This window comes from Crocuta crocuta, unplaced genomic scaffold (assembly GCF_008692635.1).
Source record: "Crocuta crocuta isolate KB4526 unplaced genomic scaffold, BGI_CrCroc_1.0 scaffold223, whole genome shotgun sequence".
NCBI lineage: Eukaryota > Metazoa > Chordata > Mammalia > Carnivora > Hyaenidae > Crocuta > Crocuta crocuta.
Window position 1 is genome coordinate 4419957 of NW_027529426.1, and position 26093 is coordinate 4446049.

General features: G+C 36.0%; 1 protein-coding gene across 6 annotated transcripts in view; it reads right to left on the reverse strand.

Moving 5' to 3' along the window:
* Nucleotides 1-26093, reverse strand: part of KLHL5 (kelch like family member 5) — a 94110-nt gene that overhangs the window by 47580 nt on the left and 20437 nt on the right. For 4 of the 6 annotated variants that reach the window (XM_077758937.1, XM_077758934.1, XM_077758935.1 and 1 more), the window contains 3 exons: nucleotides 9673-9855; nucleotides 6580-6716; nucleotides 5859-6055 (listed from right to left, as the gene is read on the reverse strand). In XM_077758937.1, the coding sequence (XP_077615063.1) occupies nucleotides 5859-6055; nucleotides 6580-6716; nucleotides 9673-9815 (477 nt within the window). In that variant the 5' untranslated portion in view covers nucleotides 9816-9855. Of the gene's footprint in view, nucleotides 1-5858; nucleotides 6056-6579; nucleotides 6717-9672; nucleotides 9856-21798; nucleotides 21898-23007; nucleotides 23467-26093 lie in introns of those variants that run through there. The other 2 variants (XM_077758939.1, XM_077758938.1) reach the window with 2 other exon arrangements.

Genomic DNA, 26093 nt, shown 5'->3' on the forward strand with positions numbered 1-26093 from the left:
GTTTTTTTGGGAAATTTCTGATTACTAATTCAATTCATTTACTGGTTATGGGTCTGTTCAAATTTTCTATTTCTTCCTATTTCAGTTTTAATAGTTTATGTTTCTAGGAGTTTGTCCATTTCTTCCAGGATTGTCCATTTTATTGGCATATAATTGCTCATAATATTCTTATTATTGTTTGTATTTCTGCTGTGTTCCTTGTGATCTCTTCTCTTTCATTCTTGATTTTATTTATTTAGGTCCTATCCTTTTTCTTTTTGATCAAACTGGCCAGGAGTTTATCAATTTTGTTAATTGTTTCAAAGAACCAGCTTCTAGTTTCATTGATCTGTTTCACTGTTTTTGTTGGTTTCAATAGCACTGATTTCTGCTTTATTCTTTATTATTTCCTGCCTTCTGCTGGTTTGGGGTTTTATTTGCTGTTCTTTTTTACAGCTCTTTACGGTGTAAGCTTAGGTTGTGCATCTGAGACCTTTCTTCCTTCTTTAGAAAGGCCTGGATTGCTATGTACTTCCCTCTTATAAACAACTTTGCTGTGTCCCAGAGGTTTTAGGCTGTGGTATTATCAATTTCATTGGCTTTCATGTACTTTTTAATTTCCTCTTTAACTTCTTGGTTAGCCCATTCATTCTTTAGTAGGATGGTCTTTAGTTTCCAAATATTTGTTATCTTTCCATATTTTTTCTTGTGGTTGATTTTGAGTTTCATAGTGTTGTGGTCTGAAAATATGCACATTATCATCTTGATCTTTTTGTACTTGTTGAGGGCTGATTTGTGTCCCAGTATGTGATCTATTCTGAAGAATATTCTATATGCACCAGAGAAGAATGTGTATTCTGCTGCTGTAGGATGAAATGTTCTGTATATACCTATTAAGTCGATCCAGTCCAGTGTGTCATTCAAGGCCATTGTTTCCTTGTTGATTTTCTGTTTAGATGATCTTTTCATTGCTGTAAATGGGGTGTTGAAGTGCCCCACTATTCAATTAGTTTCCTTAGGTATGTGATTGATTTGTATCTTTGGATGCTTCCACATTGCGGGCACAGATGTTTACTGTTTACAACTGTCAGGTCTTGGTCGGTAGACCTGTTAATTATGATATAATGCCCTTCTTCATCCCGTGTTTGAGTCTTTATTTTAAAATCTAGGCTGTCACTGTCAGAGTGGCTAAAATGAGCAAATCAGAGAACTCTAGATGCTGGCGAGGATGTGGAGAAACGGGCACCCTCCTACACTGTTGGTGGGAATGTAAACTGGTACAGCCCCTCTGGAAAACAGTGTGGAGGTTCCTCAGGAAACTAACAATAGAACTCCCCTATGACCCAGCAATAGCACTGCTAGGAATTTACCCAAGGGATACAGAAATGCTGATGCATAGGAGCACATGTACCCCAATGTTCATAGCAGCACTCTCCACAATAGCTAAAACATGGAAAGAGCCTAAGTGTCCATCAACAGATGAATGGATCAAGAAGATGTGGTTTATCTATACCATGGAATACTACATGGCAATGAGAAACAATGAAATCTGGCCATGTGTAGCAACATGGATGGACCTTGAGGGTGTTATGCTGAGCGAAATAAGTCAGGCAGAGAAGGACAAATATCATATGTTTGCACGTATAGGAGGATTAGGAGGAACTTGACGGAGGAACAAGGGGGAGAAGAAGGGCGGAAATGGTGGGGGAAAGGGAGAGAGGCAAACCATGAGAGACTCTTGAATGCTGACAAAAACTGAGGACTGATGGATGTGGGGGGAGAGGGGGATGGGCATGGAGGAGGACACTTGTGGGGATGAGCACTGAGTGTTATGTGGAAACTAATTTGACAATAAACTATTAAAAAAAAATAAAAAAAAATAAAAACAGCTGTTTCCAATGAAAAAAAATAAATAAATAAAATAAAATCTAGGCTGTCAGAGTATGGATACTCTGGCTTTCTTTTGGTGACCAGTAGCATGATAGATGGTTCTCTATCCCTTTATTTTCAACCTGAAGGCATCTTTACATCTAAAATGGGTGTTTTGTAAACAGCATATTGATGGATATTGTTCTTACCCATTCTGCTACCCAATGCTTTTGATTGAAGCATTTAGCCCACTAATGTTTAGAGTGAGTACTGAAAGATATGAATTTATTGTCATTATGTTGCCTGTAGAGTGGTGTTCTCTGGTCCTTTCTAGTCTTCGTTGCTTTTGTTTTTGTTTTTGTTTTTTTTTCCCCGCGTCTTTTCTCCCCTCAGAGCGTCTCCCTTAAAATTTCTTGCAGGGCTGGTTTGGTAGTCATGAACTCCTTTACTTTTTGTTTGTCTGGGAAGCTTTTTATCTCTCCTTCTATTTTGAATGACAGCCTTGCTGGATAAAGAATTCTTGGCTTCATATTGTTCTGATTCAGCACACTGAATATATCTTGCCACTCTTTTCTGGCCTGCCAAATTTCTGTGGATAGGTTTGCTGCAAACCTGATCTGTCTTCCCTTGTCGGTTAAGGACTTTTTATTTTCCCTTGCTGCTTTCATGATTCTTTCCTTGTCTGTGTATTTTGTGAATTTGACTATGATATGCCTTGTTGATGGTCAGTTTTTGTTGAATCTCATGGGAGTTCTCTGTGCTTCCTGGATTTTGGTGTCTGTCTTTCCCCAGGTTAGAAAAGTTTTCTCCTATCATTTGCTCACATAAACCTTCTACCCGTTTTCTCTCTCTTCATCTCTGGGCCCCTATGATTCTGATGTTATTCCTTTTTAGTGAGTCACTGAGTTCCCTAATAATATACATTGCTCAAAGGTAGTGTATAGTATAATCAACATTCACATCATACTGATGTTAACTATTGCTTTACTCTCAAATGGTATTAGTGGCATTACCAAAGCAATGGTATTCATTCATCAATTAGAAAAGGACTATTATATAACAATACTCATTTTATTATTTACTTGTTGATGTACCTATTTTGTAATGCTGTCTGTTCCATTCTAATTCATTTTAAGTGAAAATCAAGTCTCTCAACAACTTATGGAAAGACTACTGAACTCAAGGTTAAACACAAAGTGCTTTTCAAAAGTATTATTTGGTTTTAAACCAGGTATTTTAACAGAATTAAATGGTTTTTTCCTAGGTTTTCTAGATCAAGAAAGAAAATTTTAAAATTTTAAATTAGGGGCGCCTAGGTGGCTTAAGCGTCCGACTTTCGCTTAGGTCATGATCTCGCGGTTCGTGGGTTCGAGCCCTGCGTCAGGCTCTGTGCTGACTGCCACCTCAGAGCCTGGAGCCTGTTTCAGAGTATGTGACTCCCTCTCTCTCTGACCCTCCCCTGCTCACGCTGTCTCTCTCTGTCTCCTAGAAATAAATAAAACATTAAAAAAAATTTAAAAAAATAAAATAAAATTTTAAATTAAATGCCTGTATTTATTTCATAAATCCATAATGTCATTAAATATTTGTAATAATATACCAATCTTAGACTTTTTGTTGGTTAAATAACTTGGGCCAGGTCATTCAGTGGCAGCCAGAATGAGCACAAGTTTCCAGGTTTCAGGAGAACAAGAATAAACTCTTTATCCTTCCCTACCTATGCTCACAGAGGATGACTAAACATCCCAAGTATGTGCACCATTTATGGACTGTGACAACTGAATTTACTACGTGGCATTATTCTTACTCTATTTTGTGTTGTTGTGATGAGCACCGGGTGTTGTATGGAAGTGTTGAATCACTATATTGTGTACCTGATGCTAATACAACACTGTATGTTAACTCACTGGAATTAAAATAAAAACTTAAAGTTTTGTGATATAAAGAGCTATCACGCTACCAAACACTTATTAGTATTATGCCTTTTCTTCTTTTGGAATTGGTTTTTAAGCAAATAAAATTACTGAGGGATTTGTTTAAATTGAAGATTGAATTTTTTGATACATTTTCATCGAGTTCCCATAGCAACAATTCAAGTCAAACAATCTGCCTCTAAATGACTTATTGCTGTTAGACTTAAATTTCATGTCTCTGTTGAAACTGAATAATGTCAAATAATGGCATTGAGAAATAAAAATACCCAACTAATTGGCTATGAAAATAGTTCTAAAAACATTGAGGTAAATCAATAATATTGTAATAACTCTGTATGGCTACAGAAAGTAACTACACTTATCATGGTAAGCATGACAAAATGTATAGAACTGTTGAATCCCTATGCTGTCCACCTCAAACTAAAATAACACTGCAGCCAACTTTACTTTAATAATAGAAAAATAAGCCAGTTTAAGTCTAAGCCATTATGTCTAAGCAGCCACTGTTCCTCTACCGTAAACAACAGGAGTATCCTTAGTGCATCTAAATGTTTTCATATGCATAAAACTCCTTCCTAAAAGGTATTAAATTATGAACGGATTATGAACAAAAGAAAACCAGCTTTACTTTATTTATATTCATCTTACTCCCCAAATTATTTGAATCTGAGGTTTAAGGTTAAAATGAGAAATCTGCAAGGAAAGATAAAGACTGAGGTGGGGAAAAATCTCCCACGGGGTGTAATTTAATTTATACTAGATCTGTATAGTAGTGCCCTGTCACACAATCTCTAGTTTTTCACTCGAAGCACCATAGCCATTATAAACAAGTAACATTTCTGAGAAGTGACACTATGGGGAAAAAAAATGAATCATGAAGGTTGTACTTTTGTATGAGTGCTTTTGTTCCCTCACGCCAATCCCTACTGTGTCGAATAGAGTAAATCTTTATAATGAGGGTAACAACGATGATGCCACCATTTATTGACTGGGTATCCTGTGTATCAATTACTATTTTAAGCACTAAACTGCTATTAACTCATTTAATCCTCACATCAAGCTTATCAAGTTGGTGGAATTAATCTTCCCAGTTGTTGCAAACATCTGTTCTCACAATTTTTGCCAAATCTCTGTTTCTGTAGTGAAAGATTCTTAAAGTATCAATCCCTTCACAGACAAACCAACGCACAGAAAGGATGGGGGACACTGAACAAGGGAGACAAAAACATCCTAAATGCTAATAAAATAGCCATATAGACAACTAGTATATGTATGTGTGTGAGTGTTCACACTCTCTCTTTTCTCAGAAGCTGTACTGTCCTGACTGCAGCATTTAGGGCAATCTTTGCCCAGCTGTGAAGGCCTAACTGCCTTGACGTGACAAGATGGTCATTCCTTAAAATTCCAAATATCCTCCCTTCCTCAAGCCCCCCAACCATGAAGACTGTGAGACCTGGTCCAACAATATGCTCTCAACATGCCCTTCTTTTCTTTCTGTCCTAGATCAATCTGTACCCACTGTCCTCCAGGTTTCTGAATGAGAACCTCCTCTGCAATTTATTTTGAGCACATAATTTGCTACAGTTAATAAGAACATCTTTCTATGTAGCTAAAAACCTTTCTTACATATAATCAGATTTATCTTTAATAAAAAGCCTCCCTTTCATCCTATCATCTGTACTAGTACTGCACCAATGTTGCAAAGTCTCCGTCACCAATTTCCGTCAGTGAATATGTGGGCAATTCTGAAATACACCCAAGTGCTACAAAGGAAAATGTAGGGGAAATCCTGCTTTAAAAAGTGGCAGATCTGAAAATCTTGAATAGAAGAGTCCTAGGCCACTGCTCTGCTTCTCAGCAACTGTAATAACTTCGGGCTTGACTCATACATCCAGGAGAAATATTACTTGGCGTTTTCCCCTCATAACTCAATGAAAACATTTTGCATTGGACAGGGAACCTGAACCTCAAGACATGTGGCAGAGCCATGGGGAAACAGCAACATGTAGATAAGCCTGCAATAATAAGGAATGAGGTAAAGAGCATATGCCTTTCTGCTTTTCAGAAAATACATACCATAGTATAATTGTGAGCCACTTTATGCAAATCTGTACAACCTTGGGCATCAGCAAAAGAACGGATTCCAAGACAGTTGGACGGGTGAAGCTGTTTCATTAAAAACTTACAGCAAGCTTCCACGACCTGTGAAAGCTGAAGAAGGCAAGCTGTAGATAGCAGGCACTCAATATTATCTTCTTTTAATTCAAGGCGGCCTTAATGATAAAAAGAAATTCCATTACCTATACAGCTATATTAACTTTAATTTATAAAATAATCAGTGATAACTGTAATAATTCTAAACAAGAGTTCATTGTATGAATTCCAGACATAGATGGGTTAAGAGTCCAAAAAGAAAAAAAGTACTAAATACAAAAAACAGATTATTAGCTCTTTGTGACTTCTATTAAAAGAAAAAACTAATGGCTTATTTTCAGAAATTTTAAATGATGCTTTAAGTAGCATATCTAATTTTAAATGCAAATAATTTATAAACATTACATAACTCATCTAATTATTGTATTAACATTTAAAAACACCAATCATAAGCTTAGTTATGAAAAACACTTTAAAGATTCTAATATAAAAATGTTAACTTATGAAGGTATCACTGGGAGTGGTGATTACAACAACAGAATGAACTGTTGGCTGTGGGAGGCTATACTAGAAGCAGAAATCTGAAATCTAATAATGTAACATAATCTTAAGAGGTTTTAAATTTACATTTCAGATTTATTACCTGTATATGCATACTGAATCAAGGACCATAGTGAATTCGGTTCAACACCTTCCATTTTTATTTCCTCTTGTCTTGCTTCCCTGACATCATTAGTAAACATGGCAGCAAAATAATCAGAGACAGAGGAGAGCACCAGTCTGAGAACATATCAGAAGAAAAAATCAGTGACCATATTATAAAGTTGATGTTCATTAATAAATGCTGCTGCTTCTCTTTCTCTTTCCTTTTTTTTTTTTTTTAAAGTTTGTTACCCATAGAAAGTGCATAGTACTAGGAAATGTATTGTAAGTTTGACAAATTGCTTTATGCTCTAGTTCCTTCTTTGGAATAATAAATTACCATTACTGAATATTTTCTGCTGAGGTAATGATTTACCTATTCATTACTCAAATATCACTGTATAACATCCAGAAGAAAAGCTAAAGCTCACAGCATTAAACTGACTATATAAAGAAGGAAAAAAAGTATAAAGGTTATTTTCTGTTTATCACTTTTGGAAATAACCTAGGGTTTTGCTTTTTTTTTTTTAATTTAATTGTAGAAACAGTAAATATATCGGAGACATTTGAGAATGGTTTTAGCAGATTATTTTTAGCTTTTGTGTTTTTTAAATTATTACTGTATATTATAATATTTGTATTTTGTTATTAAAGTATATTATTTCTTATAATACTACAAAACTATAATATTTTTATAATAGTACATTATTATGTATTATCTACATCTCTGATCAGATTTTTGATAGTCATACATGAACAAAAATAGGTTATACATACAGATTTTGAAATGTGTATTTTTTATTTGAGGTCTTGGAGATATTGCCATGTCAGCACACTTATATAGATTTACTTTTTTTTTTTTTTTGAAGAAATATTAACTGGTAATATTCTANTCCATTCTCCTCCCACCCAGGCATGCAGTGCTGAGTCATAGGTTTACCAGATTGCTCTCCAAAGTGCTGTGCCAATTTAGACCCCTACCAGAGATGTATGAAAGAGAATATTTTCCTACAACACTGTCAGATGTTAAATTTTGGGGACATCTGCAAGGTGTTAAGGGGCATCTCACTGTTGTTTAAATTTTTAAAAAATTTTTTTTGTTTGTTTTTATTTTTGAGAAAGACAGAGAGACAGAGTGTGAGCAGGGAAGGGGCAGAGAGAGAGGGAGACACAGAATCTGAAGCAGGCTGTCAGCACAGAGCCTGATGCAGGGCTCGAACTCATGAACTATGCCTGAGCCAAAGTCGGACACTCAACCGACTGAACAACCCAGGTTCCCCTCGCTGATGTTTTTTCATTCCCCTGATTGCTAGTAAGATTGAAGGTCTTTTCAAACAGTCATTGATCATTCAGGTTTCTTCTGAGAACTGCCTATTTATTCATTTATTCACTAAACAAATTCATATCTAATAAGAACTGGGCACTGTTCTAGATATTTGAGATATTATCAGTATAAACAACAGACAAAAGATCCCTTCTCTCATGGATTCTTACATTCTAGGGGGAAGGGAAATAAATAAAAACAGCAGAAGTAAATTAAAGAGTGGTAAGTGCTAAGGGGAAAACCCAGGAGAAGGGCAAATGGGGAGTAGGCAGTGGGTTTAAGTAAGTGGTCATACTGGAAAATGGCATTTGGGCAAAGACTTGAAGGAGGTGCGGGAATTAGTCACACAGGAATCTAGGAATCGCATTCAGGCCAAAGGAGCAGCCAATGCAAAAGCAAAAACCCAAAGGGAGCAGCGGCATGCCTGGTACATACAAGGCACATGGGGGCTATGTGGCTCAAGCAGAGTGTGTGAGGACAGGAGCTGGGCAGAGCATTAGAAGGCAATGGTGGTCACACAGGCCACTGTGAGGACTTGGGCTTTCACAACTGGTGACATGAGGAGTCACTGAAAAGTTTGATCGCAGGAGTGACTGGATCGGAGTTCTTTTTTTAAGGGATCGCTGAGGTAGCTGTGCAGAAAACAGAATGTAGGGGGAGAGGTGGAAGCAGGGAGACCAATTGGCAGTTTCTGGCATTGGTAACCTGAGTGAGATGGTGAGAGTTTACACATAGGTGGAAGGGAAGGTAATGAACTCTGTTTTAGAAATAATAGGATTTGAGATGCCTCTATGAAATGCAGGTTCAGGTATCTTTTCTAATAAACCCATACTCATAACATGGACTTTTTGTCACAGTATCTAGTAGCATCTCAATAAATGCATGCTCATTGAATCACTGGAAACTAAGACCAAGCCCATTTTTCCTAATGATATCACTTCTACTTTAGAAGGTTTAAGAAAACCTTTGGGACAGAGTGTTAATTAGTTTTTGAAAGCATTAAAAAAAAAACCAAACCTTTGGGGTTCTAACAATGATTAACATCAAATAATTGAATATGGAATTATCAAAAGAAACAATGAAATACTATTTATTTATTTTTAAACATTTATTTATTTATTTATTTTTGAGACACAGAGCAGGAGCAGGGGAGGGGCAGAGAGAGGGAGACACAGGATCCAAAGTAGGCTCTAGGCTCTGAGCTGTCAGCCGAGGTCGGCTGCTTAACCGACTGAGCCACCCAGGCACCCCTGAAATACTCTTTATTAAACCCTTCTCTTTTCCTTTCCTTATTTCAAAAAATAGTAGCATCACTGTTTTTCATATTTCTTAGAAGTCAGCAAATGGAAGTTGGGACAGGGGTCACTATTTTAAAACTCTTCACAGTTTTTTCCATTTCCTTCCACTGGCATTTTTGCTTTTAAATATTCACAGCTCTAATTTCCATTGAGTTTACTTAAAGTTATTTAATAGGTAGAATTTAGGAAGAAAGCTGCTTATAGTAGCTGAAATCTATACCAAACAATACTGACCAATCTGAGGCTAGTGTGCTTTGTTGTTTTTGATTCTATGGAAGGAAAGTGGCCCTTCTGGGGTCATTTAATGTGTAGTAATTTCACATGCAGTTTTCTTTGTAGAAATTCCATGAAAGATACCCCTTCCCAAAAGCATTCCATCCTAATAGTTAGTTGGAACAAATTGTCTCAAAATATATCACTAAGTTAGCAAGGAAATATTTCTCACATATAGGAGACTTAGAAAACAATTTACCTGTGAGCTGGAATTCTGCGATCACCAGCAACTAGAATTACATCACATAACTGTTTATGTCTCAGATAGTTTTCCATCTTTTTAAATGTTTGCTCAGCATGATTAAGGGCTTGGAAAAATTCATCTGATGAACATGGCTCCATAGTATGGCAGGATGATAATGTCTGACTACTATTGGAAGTCCTGAAATGAAAGAGAACACACCATTTGAAATATTACTATCACATTGAAGATATCTTTTCTATCACATCCTTTAAAACCCTTTAAATGTAATAGAAGTAATCAATGCTATCAGTCAACAGTAACATGTAATGATTCATCATTTTTGCCTTTTCAGTGATGGCTCAAATAATACATGTGCCTTGTAAACACTGTGAGTGATTGTGACATCTATTAGTTAGTGATTATACATATTCTTTGTGGTGTCTATTTTTTTTTTCTTTTCTTTTTTTTTTTGGAGAGAGCACATTTAGGGGAGTGGCAGAGAGGGGATAGAGGTGACAGCTCTGCTGACAGCAGAGTGCCCAGTGTGGGGCTTGAACTCAACCAACTGAGCCACCCAGATGCCCCTCTTCCTTATGATATTCTTAATAACATTTTCTTTATTCTCTAGCTTACTTTATTGTAAGAATACAGTATATAATACATATAATATACAAAATGTATGTTAATTGACTTATTTTTAAGGTTTCTAGTCAAGAGCAGACTATTTAGTAGTTAAGTTTCCAGGGAGTCAAAGTTATATGGGAATTTTCAACTATGTGGGGGTTGGTGTCCCTAATTCCTACATTGTTCAAGGGTCTACTGTACACTGACATAAAAACAATGCTATAAACAATTCATTTGATTCTCTAGCCAGTATTCAAAAACCCAGGTAACCTACAACTTTTATTACAGGTAAAAGAAATTTGATGGTCTAACCCAGATATCTAAAACTTACTTGAAATTTCCAAATTATAATTTGAAAAGTATGAGTTTTCATATGACTTACGGATGGAAATGGTGAAAAAGTGAAAAGGTTAGTGTTCAACCAAGAATTAAGTGCTAGGTCCACCCCTCTCCACCACCCCCACGATCACTTGAATCACATAATCAACATCCACTGGCTATGCAATTAACTACAGAACCACTGACTATGCCATAACTTAGCTCTCACTTCTTGTCAGATCTACTTTTAGGGATAATTATGATTTTGACAACTGCTTTGTTGATGAATCCTCACTGTATCTTAAGAGCACTGGGTGTTATATGGAAACCAAGTTGATAATAAACTATTTAAAACAAAGAATATTCTTAACATAAACCTCTAATAATCTTACCAAAAAAAGAAAAGTCATTGGAACTTTATGTTTAAGGTAAAGGGAACTGAAACCAAGGAGAGCAAGTGTCTTGCCAGGAGTCATGCAGTTTGTACATGATAGAAACAGGCTTGTCAGACACCACTGTGTGTTCACCTTTAGAACCCTTTTACTTTTGCTTCTGAGAATACAGCTGGACTGCATTTCCCAGCCTCTGTCAGAGTTAGGTGTGGTCTTAGAATAGAAATGAACTGTGTCCCCTCCAGGCTAAAGTGGCTAAGAGAAGATGTTCCTTTCTCATGCTCTCCTTCTCTTACAGGAGTTGAATGGAGAGGACTGAGGACTTAGATCAAGGAAGAGGTAACACAGACACATGGAAGGTCACTCAGATAAGAACATTTATATAGGTTATAGTCACAAGAATTCTCACACCGTATTGAGATTTATCTGTTTTAGATGGTAGCAGTGTCTTGACTAATACATATCTCTCCTTAAATTCTCCCAGACCAACACATTTTTAACGCATACAAATATGGGCCCTAAAAAATGTTCTTGGAGGATAACTGTCAATAATAATAGAAGCAAAATATATATTATCTAGAATGCATGTGTCATACACTATGAACACTATTGGTGTAATGACTTGGAAAATCCAGTATAATATACTCAAATTTACATTTAAGACAATTATTATAAAAACAAAGTGAGTAAAGTATAATTATATGTTGCTTATACAAATAAATGAGAATTAAAAATTATTTTAAAATCTAGGAGAAAAAATAACAAGAATAACAAACGATGGTAACTGGTGAATAACAATTTGAAGATTTAAAACATTTTTCAATAAAATGAAGTTTTATATTGTCAAAATATTGACAAATGATTTTAAGAGTCTTAATGATCTAGGAATGAAAGAAAATTAGAATACTTAGTTTTCATAAACCGCAAATTATTTCATTAGCCTCATTCCCTAAGACTGATTTACTAGGTCTGAGGTAGGATCTGAACGTCCTACCATCACGTTTTTTGAAAGCCCTACAGGAAATCTGAACATGCATCACAGGCTGAAGGCCAATGGTGTGCACTTCAGGGAGAGACAAATACATTACACAAATCAGCGTGTGATGAACTTACAACTTTACACTATAGATACTTTAAACATATGTAAATTGAATTTCTTTGACTAAAATATTTTATTTTTAATGTTTGTTTATTTTTGAGAAAGAGACACAGAGTGCAAACGGGGGAGAGGCAGAGAGAGAGGAAGACACAATCTGAAGCAGGCGCCAGGCTCTGAGCTGTCAGCAGAGAGCCTGACATGGGGTTTGAACTCAAAAACCATGAGATCATAACCTGAGCTGAAGTCGGATGCTTAACCGAGCCACCCAGGCGCTCCAGACTAAAATATTTTAAATGAACTAGTTGAACTTAATGGAATATTTGTCATTTTTTTAAATAAGCATAAAGGTAAAACATCAAAATCATTTACACATTTACAAACAACTTTTGTTTCTAAAATGACATCTCAAACTTTGTTATTTCCTTTTCATGGCTTCCACTACCATCACATATTAAATAAAAATATTACTTCAATGTGACAATTAATTTACTGAGATTTCTGGGCATAGAATTCACTTCCATCCACTGTTACAAACGAAGGATCAAAAGAGATACAGGCTTCTGATCTGTATACTTGGAGAAGTGAAGTCATCCATTCACAAAAGGATCATGAAACAGGAAGAAACAGCTATTCAAAAGACTTAAAAACTGCACAGCTTCCTAGCATTTCTTGTTTTGTTTTAAGAAATTTGGGGGGTTACACATACACTTTTAATAATGCAAGAATTAAACTAAAAAAAATTACTGCATCTCCATACAACCTTGGCCATTAGAAAAACTATATATAGAATTCTTACATCTAGGAAGCACCTATGCATTTAATTCAATTCCATTATTTTGAGATGAGAAAACCTGTAGCCAAAATTGGCCAAAGTACTCAACTAAAGACACACAAGCAGACAGTTGCAGAGCCAGGATCAGGAAGCATTCAGAGTGTTGGTCAAACCGCTCACAAAGAAATGGAAATTCTTGCCTACCTTCATCCTCAAGGATGAAGCTCCTTATATATACGCTACAGGTATGAAAGAGGAGGATGGTACAGTATGAATGAGGGTAATTTCACAGACAGATAATATAATTAAGAATTTTAGACAAATGTCTACTTCTATGTGACTGCCCCTTTGCTAGGTATAAGAGATGAAAAGTCTTTTAGGTTTCCACGTGACAGAAACCACATCTCTATCCCTAGCTTATCAGACTGCTTTTAATATTAAGACTCCACGTAATTTATAATGTTAGTAATTCCTTACTATTTCTTTTCCTATTATGTATTTTGGTTTGGAGAGATGAATCGAAGAGGTATGGGATAGTGAACACTTTAGGAAAATTCTAGAGCTGTGATTTCCAGTACAGTGGTCACTAGCCTCGTGGTGCTATTATAATTTAATGACAATTAAATTTAATTAAATTAAAAATTCAGTTCTAGTAGTTAGACTAGCCATATTTCAAATGCTCAAAACCCTCAGGGGGCTAATGGTTGCCAAAACGAATGGTGCAGACATAGGACATTTCCATCAATGTAGAAAGTTCTATTAACTTTTTCATATGCATAGTACTTTCTTTAGAGGATCCCTCATGGGAGGATTATTAAATGAAATGATGAATGCCTAGCCCTAGCACAGAGTAAGTACACACTCAAGGGAAGCTACTGTTAGTAGAGCCTATGTTTTCAATGGCAAATGGAAAGGCCTGTCTCTTGTCTTTATAGAATGTTGTTTGGCTGGTTGGTTGGTTGGCTCTTAAAAAATGACCCCAAGCATTATCAATTTTACAACGAAATTTCATACTTCCTAATTAAAATGGTCTTCAGGTAAACCCAGTAGACACCAAAACCCGTAAAACAATCATTTGGAAATAGGCCACTTATGGAGCATTTAAAATATATTTCTCTGAGATTCTATGTGATCTTTCAGATAACAGAGGAAACAGATCTAACATCTCCGCTTTTAGTTATATGATGTTACTACAATAGCAAATCATTAAAATCTTTCATAATAGATGTTCACGGTGAAGAACTATGCATTGCTGAGTATTTCCAGGCTACAAAGAAACATTTCATTTTTAGCCTATTATCCCGCTGCAGTTGGCAATGAACTTATAAGTCAGAAAAACGCCTAAACATAGCAAAGAGTCAAGTATTAAACAGAATCAAGTCATCAACTATTTCCAAAGTAATTCCCAATAGACAATATTGCACTACCTGTTAGAAATTGTGGGGCCGCAAAGACAGACAAAATTCTTTAGTAAAGGAATCTGAAAAGTTTCATGAACTGAAAAAAAAATTAAATAGCAACACTGCCTAAACCTTGCAATTTCTCAGATTTCATACATGTGCACACCCACATGCGCATGTACAAAATACATACCAAGAACAACAATGGCTTTTATTAAAAATTACTTAGATTTCTTCACTTTCATCATCAGTGTTGGCTTCAGGCTTTCTTCATGGAGTAAATTTTCAAAATAAGTTAAAAAAATCACTTCATGATAATTATACTGTGTGTAGATTTGAATAGAAAACAAAGCTACACTGAGGCTCAAACTGGTCTGCTTGGCTTGCTCCCTCCATAAGTGATTTACTCCTAGCTATCTGTCTCACAGCTTCTGGCATGCAGAATTTATGCCTTTGCAAATTGCAAATTACTATATCATGAATCTTTTGGCATCCTCTACAAATATTCAAAACCACAAATGTAAAATAAGAATGTAAATTGCTTAGTATAGGCTAGCAGTCTCTAAATCTTTTTTAAGCATGTCCTTTTCAGTATACTTTTAAGCATGTGCCCAAATATATAGATATTTACTAATTTATAAAAGATATACAGATACCATTGTATACTTATTATTTATATTCTAAAACATAGCAAAGATAGAGCTTTGTAGACTAAGATAAAAGAATATAGGTAATAATATTCCAACAACTCTGCATGGGGACAGATGGTAGCTAGATTGTAGTGATCACTTTATAATGTATATAAATGATCCCTGTTGTAGACCTGAAACTACTATAATATTGCATGTCACTACACTTCAACAAAAAAGCATAAGATAAAATGTAAATACAAGATCTATTTTTACCATTACTCCAGCTGATCATTTTGTATATCTTCAATTGGAGTGTAAGTGCTACTGGAATATAGAGAAGGGAAAGATCAATATGAGCTAGTGTTTGGAAAGGCAACAAGTAGCAGGTGAGATTTAAAATGTGTCTTGGAATTAAGAGTGTGAGGAAGAAGACAGGAGGATTTGAGGTTGTGTCCTTTATGAGGAGGACAAGGCAGGTGTAAAAAAGAAATGATGAGGAAAGGAAAAAGAATACCTTCATCTCTTCCCTTCTCAAGATAAATACTTTTTTTGAGAGAGAGAGAGAGAGAGAGAGAGAGGGAATGTGTGTGTGCATGGGTGCACCGGGGAGGTGCAGAGGAAGAGGGAGAGAGAGAATCATAAACAGGCCCCATGCCCAGCACAGAGCTAGACACAGAGCTCGATCTCACGACCATGAGATCATGACCTAAGCTGAAATCAAGAGTAGGACTCTTTTTTTTTTAATTTTTTAACGTTTTATTTACTCCTGAGAGAGAGAGAGAGGGAGAGAGAGAGAGCGCGAGCGAGCGTGATCAGCGGAGGGTCAGAGAGAGAGGGAGATACAGAATCTGAAGCAGGCTCCAGGCTCTGAGATAGCTGTCAGCACAGAGCCCGATGTGGGGCTCAAACCCATGAACTGCGAGATCATAACATGAGCTGAAGTCTGATGCTTAACTGACTGAGCCACCTAGGTGCCCCTCAAGATAAATATTTTTGATTTTGGAATTTAAGGGCGTTTTTCCTGGTACCATGGCCAGAATACCTATGGTAGAGAGAACTAAATGTTTTATAAGAATAAAATTTTCTTAAATAACCAATGTGAAGGGAAAGGGCCAGTGGGCACTCTTATACAATGCTGTGGAGAATTAAAATAGTAGTAATGTTCCTGGGGCGCCTGGGCTCAGTCGGTTGAGTGTCTGACTCTTAATTTCAGCTCAGGTCATGATCCCAGAGTCATGAGATCAAGTCCCATGTTGGGCTCTGCACTGACTGTGCAGAGACTGCTTCGGATTCTCTCTCCCTCTCTCTCTGCCCCTCCCCTGCTCATATGCTCTCTCTCAAAAATAAAAACAAATAAATAAAATAGTAGTATTGTTCCTGAAATGACTCTGACAATACAAATCAAAAAATGTGCACACCCTTGGGAATTTATACAAAGAAAACAATCATTTGTATGAATAGAGATCATGCTATAGAGAGGGTTTATCACAGGCTGTTTCTAACAGGAAAATACTGGAAACAATCTAAATTCCAAAAAGACACAGAGCACTGGTTAAACAAAAGGTGTATCTGTGCACAGGAGGATGATGCAGCCATTTAAAAAGATATAGAACAGTTAATGACATGAAAAACTTTTAGTGGACATTGTTTTTCCCTATCAAGGATCCCTTTGTATGGTAACAGGTCCAATTCTACCTTTTGGGAAACCACACATTCCCTATCTCAAGCCACATGGCTTGGGAAGAGATGGATCTTCCCCCTGGACACGAGTGAACAAGGGACTGGGTGGGACCTGGCTAGTAAGAGTATCATATCTCCTAGCAATTACGATTGGTTTGAACGAACCCATGATCCAAACAAGGCCAGTCAGAGTCAATTTCAAGATTTAGCTGGCACTCTTAGAAGAGTCAGTCTCTGACTCTTGAATGCTGAGAACGAACTGAGGGCTGATGGGGGTGTGGGGGAGAAGATGGGGGTGATGGGCATGGAGGAGGGCACTTGTCGGGATGAGCACTAGGTGTGATATGGAAACTGACTTGACAATAAACTATTAAAAAAAGAAGAGTTGCTCTCTTTCCTTTGAGGTTGCTAAGCCGATAAAAAGTAAACTTGGAGCTGCTAGTGGCTCTTTAGCTACCATACTGTGAGCCTGCCTGAGAAAATGCCATCACAAAGGAAAACAGAATCTAGAGAGGAAAAGTAATAGATTTGTGGTGTTATTTGAGTATCTGGATTCAGCCATGAATAAAACTAAGCTCTAACCTTGGATTCTTTATTTATTTATATGAACCAAAATTTTCTAGTTTTTGCTTTAGTCAGTTTGAGCTGGGCTTCTGTCTTCTGCAACAAAAAGAATCCTAATTTTAATATTTACAGTAGGGCAAAAAAGTAGATTACAAAATAGAATCTATAGTAAGATTCAGATTTTCCTTTTAAAAATACATATTTTTATTACGTATGTATAGAAAATATATGACACTTCTCCAAATTCTTAGTGGCTGTTATTTTTGGGATGGCAGGATAGTGATTTTTTAATCTTTATTTTCCAATATCCCCATGGTAAAAATATTACATAATATGGTAAAACTAATTTAAAAATTCTATCTAAAGAACTCTGAAGAATTCTATTCAGCTGTCTTCACCCCTTGCACTCTGTTGTTTATAACTCCCAAATCATTCTTTCCTTCTACCACAGTAATGAATTTTGCTGGACATATCGCTACCTAGCAAAGATTACATTTGAGCCTCCATTGCAGCTGGCTGTGGCCATGTGGCTAGGTTTGCAACAAAAGAATATGAGTGGAATTGATACATGCAACTTGTGCTATTCACTTAATATCTTCCCTTTTCTTTTGTTGGTCCTTCCCACAGGATAGAATGCAAAGAAGAAGGTAAGCTCTGAATATGAAGAAAAGGTAACACCCTACAGGATGCAGAAACAATATGGAAGGAATCTGAGTCTCTGTGTAAACTTGTGAAGCAGAGCTATTATCAGCCCTGACCCATTGCTTATCTGTTAGGATACAGAAAAATAAACTTCTATTTTATTTGAGCCATTGTACGTCTGAATCTCTTTGTTTATACTATCTTAGCCTATTCCTTACTAATATTTACTGACCAAATTATATGGCTATGTGCATATGGGTGTATATGTGTGTCAGGGGAGGGTGATTGTTTTCATGCCTAATATACCTAATATTAAAAATGTAAAACCTCTCTATCATGTACAAAAATGAAGTATAGGCAATAAATGGCATAAAGGCAGGTTCTTCTGCCTTTAAAATTGGAATTATAAAGGCCAGTTGTACAACTATAGCATCTATCCTTTTTCCCAGGCTAATTCTTCAGCTTTCTCAGCAGCTCTGTGAATTCATATGATTCCAACAAATTCCTATTCTGTTAAGCCAGCCAGTCAATTTCAGTTGCCTAAAACTAAGAAGGCAGAGTGATCAGCATACAGAGATGCTTTAGAAGGTTCATGAACTCCTTGCACCATATACGAAATATTTAACACATACACACGCACACACCGACAAGTGCACACACATGTGTTGCTCAGTTTTAGGTCAAGGGAACCCATGCTGTGACCTGGGCATATATGTGTGACAGAGAACATGCAATACGACCTTCCTAGATAAAAGTATGGTACAGTTGAACTTCTTTGCCATCCCTGGAAACAGAATTCATTTCATGTGGAAATGTAGAGGATATAAATTTCAGATCATACCAGAATTAACAGACTGGTTCAAACAAAGAGAAGCAGAGACAACATAAACAGGATCAAGAAAAAGGAGGTAGCTAGCACTTAAAAGAAGTGGAGATAACCCCTTGTTGGGAGAGGAAGAGGACCTAAATGCCGTCAAGAGGAGTCAAAGAATAGCAAGGATATCTATAACTGAAACACAGAGGAATGAGCAACCAATTAAGATGGGTCAGAGGGATGACTGTGGATAAAGAGTTGTGGCCGTGTTAAGAACCTATACCTGTTAGGCAGCCAGGTTTGGCATTTTCAAGAACCTGGCTAAGAAAATTACCTGAGGAGAGAAGGTGAAACTGGTTTAGAATGAATCATTAACTATTATGTTAATCAAAGCTTAACTTCGTGATGAATAAATAGTCACAGACAACTGCCTGCTGGCATGTGAGCATGAAATCTACATTTTAATTGCTTGGGTTCAAAATGCAGCCACTTCCAAGTGATCAAGATCAATATCTACAGTGTAAATGAGGTTGAATAGTATGTATCCTTGATATGATGTGACGAAAATGCACTTTATTTTGTGGTCTTCCTCCCCACAACTTATAACCCCACTCTAATCATGAGAAAAACATCAGACAAATCTCAATTAAGACATTCTACAAAACATCTGACCAGTACTAGCACTCCCCAAATTGCCAAGGTCATCAAAAACAAGGAAAGTTGAGAAACTGTCACAGCCCAGAGGAGCCTAAGGACACATGCTGACTAAAGGTACCATGGGATTCTGGGATCCTGGAGAGGATCCCACAATAGAAAAAGGACATTAGGTAGAAATTCAGAAAATCTGAATAAAGTATGGACTTTAGTTAATAATACTGTATCAATATTGGTTCATTCATAGTAATATATGTACCATACTAATATACTAAAAATAGGAGAAACTGAGTATAGGAATCCACTACACTATTTTGCAATTTCCCTGTAAATCTAAAACAGATGTAAAAATAAAAAGTTTATTTTTTAATAAAGTGAAAAGTGAAAAATTATTTCACTTACAAACTCTGGGGAAGTTACCCAGCCTTTCTGTTCTTCATTGGTTCTCATCTATAAAATTAGAATGGTAACAGTGGCTATCTCAGAAATTTGTTGTGAAGACTACATGAATTAATACTAAAATGCTTAAAACAGTTGCTTCACAGATACTACACACTCAGTCAGTATTAGCTATTATTAGTTCTGAATATTTGTAACATACAGTAATATTTTATACATATTGACTAAAAGTATGTCATTGAGATCTGACATGTAAAATATTAAGGTCTAACTTTATGACAAAGCTGGAAATAAGGAAATGTCCCCCAATATGTCAAAAATGACATAATTTCAAAGCTGGCAAATCAAGTGAAGTGTAAACTGTGTTTATATTATCTATGGTCACATGGTAGGTCACAATGTAAACTTTGCTGGCCCTGGTAAGAATTTTACTCACATAAAAGGTGCCAATTCTCACTTAAGAGTCTAAAATTCCTCATGGTGTAAAAAATAAGTGTTGTATTTTAATATCTATGTAATGACTTAGATGATTACCAGGAAGAAAATGTTGTCTAGGCTACAGACTCAAGATCAAAGTTAAAAGATGAAAACTTTTAAATCACTTGGATGTGCGGCAGGAGAAATGAGCAGAAGTCTAAGGGCTGAGGCAGACATTTCTCCTTGTTAGAATGCAACTAATCAAACATAGGGAAGCTATGATGCTTTTAACTTCTGCCTTGAACTGTGTAGACCCACTGTAAGTGCTGGGATTTTGTGTAGGTAAAACCACTCAGCTGTTTTCCCTTCCTTTCTAATAACTCGAAATTTCAATCTAAGTTCTCAGAGCTACGTGTAAGTAATATGAATGCTTAAAAAAGGAATTCTCCACTTATAATTATGTATTTTCCTGTTATGTCTTTGATATTTTAAAATATCAATCTATAATATACTCATATAAAATGTTTACTATGTTTTATTTTTTGTAAATATTATGTAAGAAAAAGAATTATTTCCAAGTTAGACAAAAATTAATTGAATGTCAGCATAGCTTCTTTCAACATTAACAGTGACAGCTTTTGATTTGTTTACAGTAGAAGGGCAACCACCCAGGAAGACTGCTCACTTAATCACAAAGCTGGGGGCAAATAAATGTATACTTATGACAAAGATCAAAGACTCAGAGCTGAAGGACTGAAGGAAGATGTGAGAATCATATATATTTAATCTAGAAAAAACAAAGAAGTAATAGCATACATACAAATGACAATTCTAAATCCAGAATGGTGGTTATTTTCTTTTTCCCTTTTTGCAATAAGATGTTGGGATAGAAATTTCGAAACCTTTGGGAATATTAAGATGCTTTGACACACTTCCCTTCTTATATCTAAAAATCAGAGAGACTTTTAAAAAGTACGTTTTATTTTTGAAATAATTTTAGAATTAGTTTGGTCTCTGCAGATCTAAATTATTTACTGCCATCTTATTATTTACTTTCTCAATCTTCTTGATTAGCATTTTAAAGCAACTACATTTGGATTTTTAAAAATACCATTTTCTTACTTTCAAATTCCCCTGTAAGTAAAAATGTCAATTTTATATTCTTGAAGTATGCATATAGTAATCTCTCACTAAAAAGAAAAAAGGCAACCTTTTTCTTTCATAATGCATATCCCACTAAGATGATATCTTGATATGGATACTAAAGAATACATTAAATTAATTCTAATAATCATTAGTTATGCATACAACCTTTGTTGTAAGAAAGTAAATTATAGCAACCAATGTGTGTATAACCTTTCCAACTTTATACATGGTATATACTCACATATGTATAATCTCTACAGGAAGTAGTTACAGGTTAAGATTTTTTAAAATTACGGTGGTAAATGAATGATTGTTTGGTTTTTCTGATTTTGTTAAAATATTCTTGATACGGTGCATTGATTTTCAAATGGAGAGATGATTATTTTTTGGTTTTCCACAAAAATGATACACTGTGAAACTTATATATTATTCTCTTTATGGCAACAAGTCGCCAAAGAAAATACAAAGCAATGAAACCACACTAACTCAACTGATCTCCATATTAAAATTATATGTGGCTCCTATTCACTTAAGATAAGGCCAAATCACAAACTACTTAAATTTTTTTAAATTAAATACACTAGTTACCTATGTAAAGATATGCCCCTTTCTCCAGTATACAAATGATTATAGATGACTGGTCTATATTTATTATTATTCCAACACCACAGTTCAGAATTCCATGTTCTGAAGGTAAGAAGATAAGGCAGTAAATATCTCCAAGTAACAGATACTTGAATATATGAACTCATTTTGTCTCCATCTCTTATGATGCCTATAATTGACAATAACCAACATACAAATTACAAGTGTTATCAAAACCTGAAAGAAATATTAAAAGAAGAATCCAATAATCAAGTTAGACAAACAATAGCCTTTAAATATTTAGAAATATTCTTGTGTGAAGATGAATCAGAAAGATGATTTTCATGCTATAACTTGTTACATAATATACTGCAGCAGTTTAAACTGATTAATGAGAAAATTCATTTCAAAGATAAAGCCAGGTTCCAAAGGTGAAGATGAATAAAGTCATTGTGAAATCACCAATTTTTCCTTTATGTTCTCTCCTCAAACTCACTTTCCCTTCTTCTTGCTCTGCTTTAACCCATTAACCACATCTAGCTCCTCTATGTTCCCTTCTACTCTCCTGAAGGAATGCCCTTTACTTCCCTAAATAGCACAATTTTCAGTGAAGTGAAGGTAACAGGAATTAGTAGCTGTCATCTTAGAAAGAGATGTGTTACTGTATTTTCTGTATTAGTCTGGAGGGCTGCAACATAGACAGGACAAAGAGAAATAACCGTAAGAAAAATATTATTGTAACTACAATGGTGTAAGAAAATTACTGACAACTACAATGTGCATCTCCTTGTAAACCCTTTCATTTTCATTAAAATTAAAACATGCCTCTATAATCTGCTACAAACTAAAATGTCATGTCTCCTACAGTTTTAATATGACTGTAGAAGGTAAATGAATGAAGCAAACTGCAAGGCAATGATGCATAAAATTGCTACTATATATTACTTTTAAGGCAGCACCATATCTATATATGGAACACAAGATATTTCAAAATGAATGCTACTTGTTGTCTTTATAATTTACAAAATTAAAATTAATATTAGACATTTTAATAAACACTAGCAAAAGTATCATACATGCATACCACGGTATTATACATGTGTATACATGTAGAGGTATATATATTTCATACATAAATAATAACACTAAATTATTAACACTATAGAGAATATACCCCCACACCCCATTTCTAACAGTAAGAAAATAATCAACCTGCATGAACTGGAATCAGATTCATTTTCTTCTTCACTAGTGCCATCATCCACTTCTGGTCTATCCAGCCAGTGTGCACCGCCACAATCTTCTGCTGTAAACTCAAATGCAGGGACTTCAGAGGTGGATGCCATTGGCCAAGAAGGTGAATTCTGAAATTCCAGTTGGCTGGACCTTCGGTAACCAATTGAAGCCAAAGGCAATTGTAGGCTACATGGATCTAAAAACTTTCTCCCACCGTTTGCTCCAGTCTGTCCTCGATTCCAAAATTCTCCCTGCTGGCTGTCAACTGTAGAATTAGATGATGCTTGATGGCTAAACCACCTCCATCTGATTTTCAAAATCTGCTTCACATCAAACTCTTTACGAGAACCAGACATCCTCAGAGAAACCAAGTGATCGTCTAGGCAACGGGCAAAAAGCACTGCACACAGATTTGTGCATCCAACCAAGACAAGAGAAGTCTATGCCCTGCTGTGCACAATAAACAGATTGAAAGGAAATAAATCACATTCACATATATATCTACATTAACTTTTATACGAGTATAGCGGAATATAAAGAACAAAGGAGAATGAATAACGATGAGACAGGGTGGAACATTCCGTTCAATCAGAGCAAACTCTGACCCACCTATCCTGAAGCAGCTAGAGCACTTTCCCCCCTCTCCTTTCCCATACTGACCATTAGCTCTCACAAACACTGACAGCATTCATTAAAGTCCTTTCAAATGCAGAACACCCCCCTCTTTTCTTAAACCACAAGTGACAGAAACAGAAAGCACTATCCAGTTGCAATATCTCAGTCTCTGCTGCTGTGTATATTAACTCTTTCATTGCTAAAACAAGGAATTTATTCCAGAGCATTTTCCTTTGTACATAAAAAAAATCACTGTAAAACTAAAATGTTTCTATTTTTATACTAAGTTCCTAAGTGAGATATCACAAAATAATCATTTTTTTAAAAGCATGTTTAATTAGATGAGTTATAATGACTTTTAAGCTTTTGGGGGGGGAATACAAAGGTGGGACTCCAGTTTGTTGCTTTCCATTTCTATCTTCTTTCTTCAGGGAAGGGATGTATTTAATTAACACAGTAAGATCTGTGGTAGGATTTCATTTGAGCAAGGCACAGGAACAAGGAGAAAGAAAAAGTTTGAAAACTACAAAGGATCAAAATATGACAGTACTTACTCTTTTTTTCAAATAAACAACTTGAAGCCAGTATTCCTCTATAGTTGGGATTGGGCGGCTTTAATTTAGTATAGCTTCCAAATTTCTATGATACCACTTATTAGGAGGAAAGTGTGGTTCAAGAAAGCTACCCAGGACTGGGACAGGATTATTTCTTGGTTGTACAAGTACCCTAATGGTGCCCTCTGTTGTTCGCAAAACAAAACAATAGACTCAACATGGTGACAGTTGAGGCAAACTGATAAAGCAAATAAAAAAATCGAAATTTAAAATACTGAGTAGTTATTGTGAGCTTGCTAAGCATCGTGAGGGACACAGTCATATTAACATCTTGGTTCCTACCTTCAAAAAGAACTCAATCAAGTTACTGAAACAAAAAGTATTTGATAATTTAAATATAAGAAACATTACAATGTTGCAATATTAATATACTGTGACCTACAAATATAGAATTTGAGTTTTCAGGGTGCTCAGCATCGAATGCTATTTCACTCCAAAGGCAATGCCTACTATCAACTGACCAAAAAAGAAAAGAAAAGAAAAGAAAAAAGCTGCTTTGGAGGCTTACAAAAATACTGGGAGGTATAGATCTTAACCTCCTACAGCTCTCTAGAAGAGTAAAAATTATTCAGAGAAACAAGAACAAGAGGCATGAAAAGCTATCTACAATTTTGTGCTCAGTATGGTAGAACAAACCATAAATACTGTAAGAAACAGAAAGAAGATATTGGGATGGTGTGGAATGGCATGGGCCAGTTTCATTAGGGACAAGGCCTCTGGGATAGTAAGCTGTACAGGCAGAATGAGGATAGATTTTATTAAAGAAGAGAGATATTAATAAAAACATGAAGTGAGCATATTGACAAAGAAAGCGGGAAAAAAACAGCAATTGGGCTAGCCATCCAGACATACCTAATTAATTTTAAGGAGCAGTAAGACATAAACTGGAATGAACACGCTGAGATAAAATGCCTTGAGCACAAAGCAAAGGTGTAAAGACTCATAGGCAATAAGAAGTGGACCGCCAAATGGGGCACTGCTTTAAAAAATTAATTTGGCAGTAGCATGAAGGATGCATTCAAGAGTAAAATGACTTTCCCTGTTTGCTCACCTGTCACACTCCTTATCAACACTTCTAACTCCATTCTATCCAATTTTATTTCTAACCATTTTCCAAAAAGGACACACTGCTTCTTTGTTTGAGACTGAGTGTACTTTATGCTGCTCCCTCTTCTGTATGATGTTCATGTCCCAAGGTCTCTGGTTTTAAGATATTACTCATCCTGGTGTGCCTGGGGGGCTCAGTTGGTTAAGCAACTGACTTGATTTTGGCTCAAGTCATGATCTCACAGTTCATGAGTTCGAGCCCCACATCAGGCTCTGCGCTGGCAGCACGGAGCCTGCTTGGAATTCTCTCTCTGCCCTTCCCCTGCTCTGCCTCTCTTTTTCTCTCAAAATAAATAAATAAACATTAAGATCTTACTCATCTTTTGAGGTTAGCACAGGCACTCCCACCCCAAGAGAGGCTCTTCCAATTACTCTAGCTTTGTGGGTCTCAACAGAAGCGGCACCAACCTTCCACTCCTACACCCCCAAAAAAGATTCCGTAAGTTGTGGGGCGTGGAGTGGAATTTGTAGTTGCTGGATGACCACAGAGTGCTACAGACATTAAATGGGTGGAAATGGCCAATATCTTGCAGCGCATGGTACAGACCCTCATAATGGAGAAATGCCACTGCAGTAGTTCATAAGGATCTTGCCATCATCTCCATTCAACTTCACATAAATGAATTCTTTTCTCTCCATTGTTTTGAAATTCATCTGTGTTGTTGCCTGTAGCAGCTGATAGTCGGCTTTTATTAGCTATAAAGTATTTCACATATAAACATACAA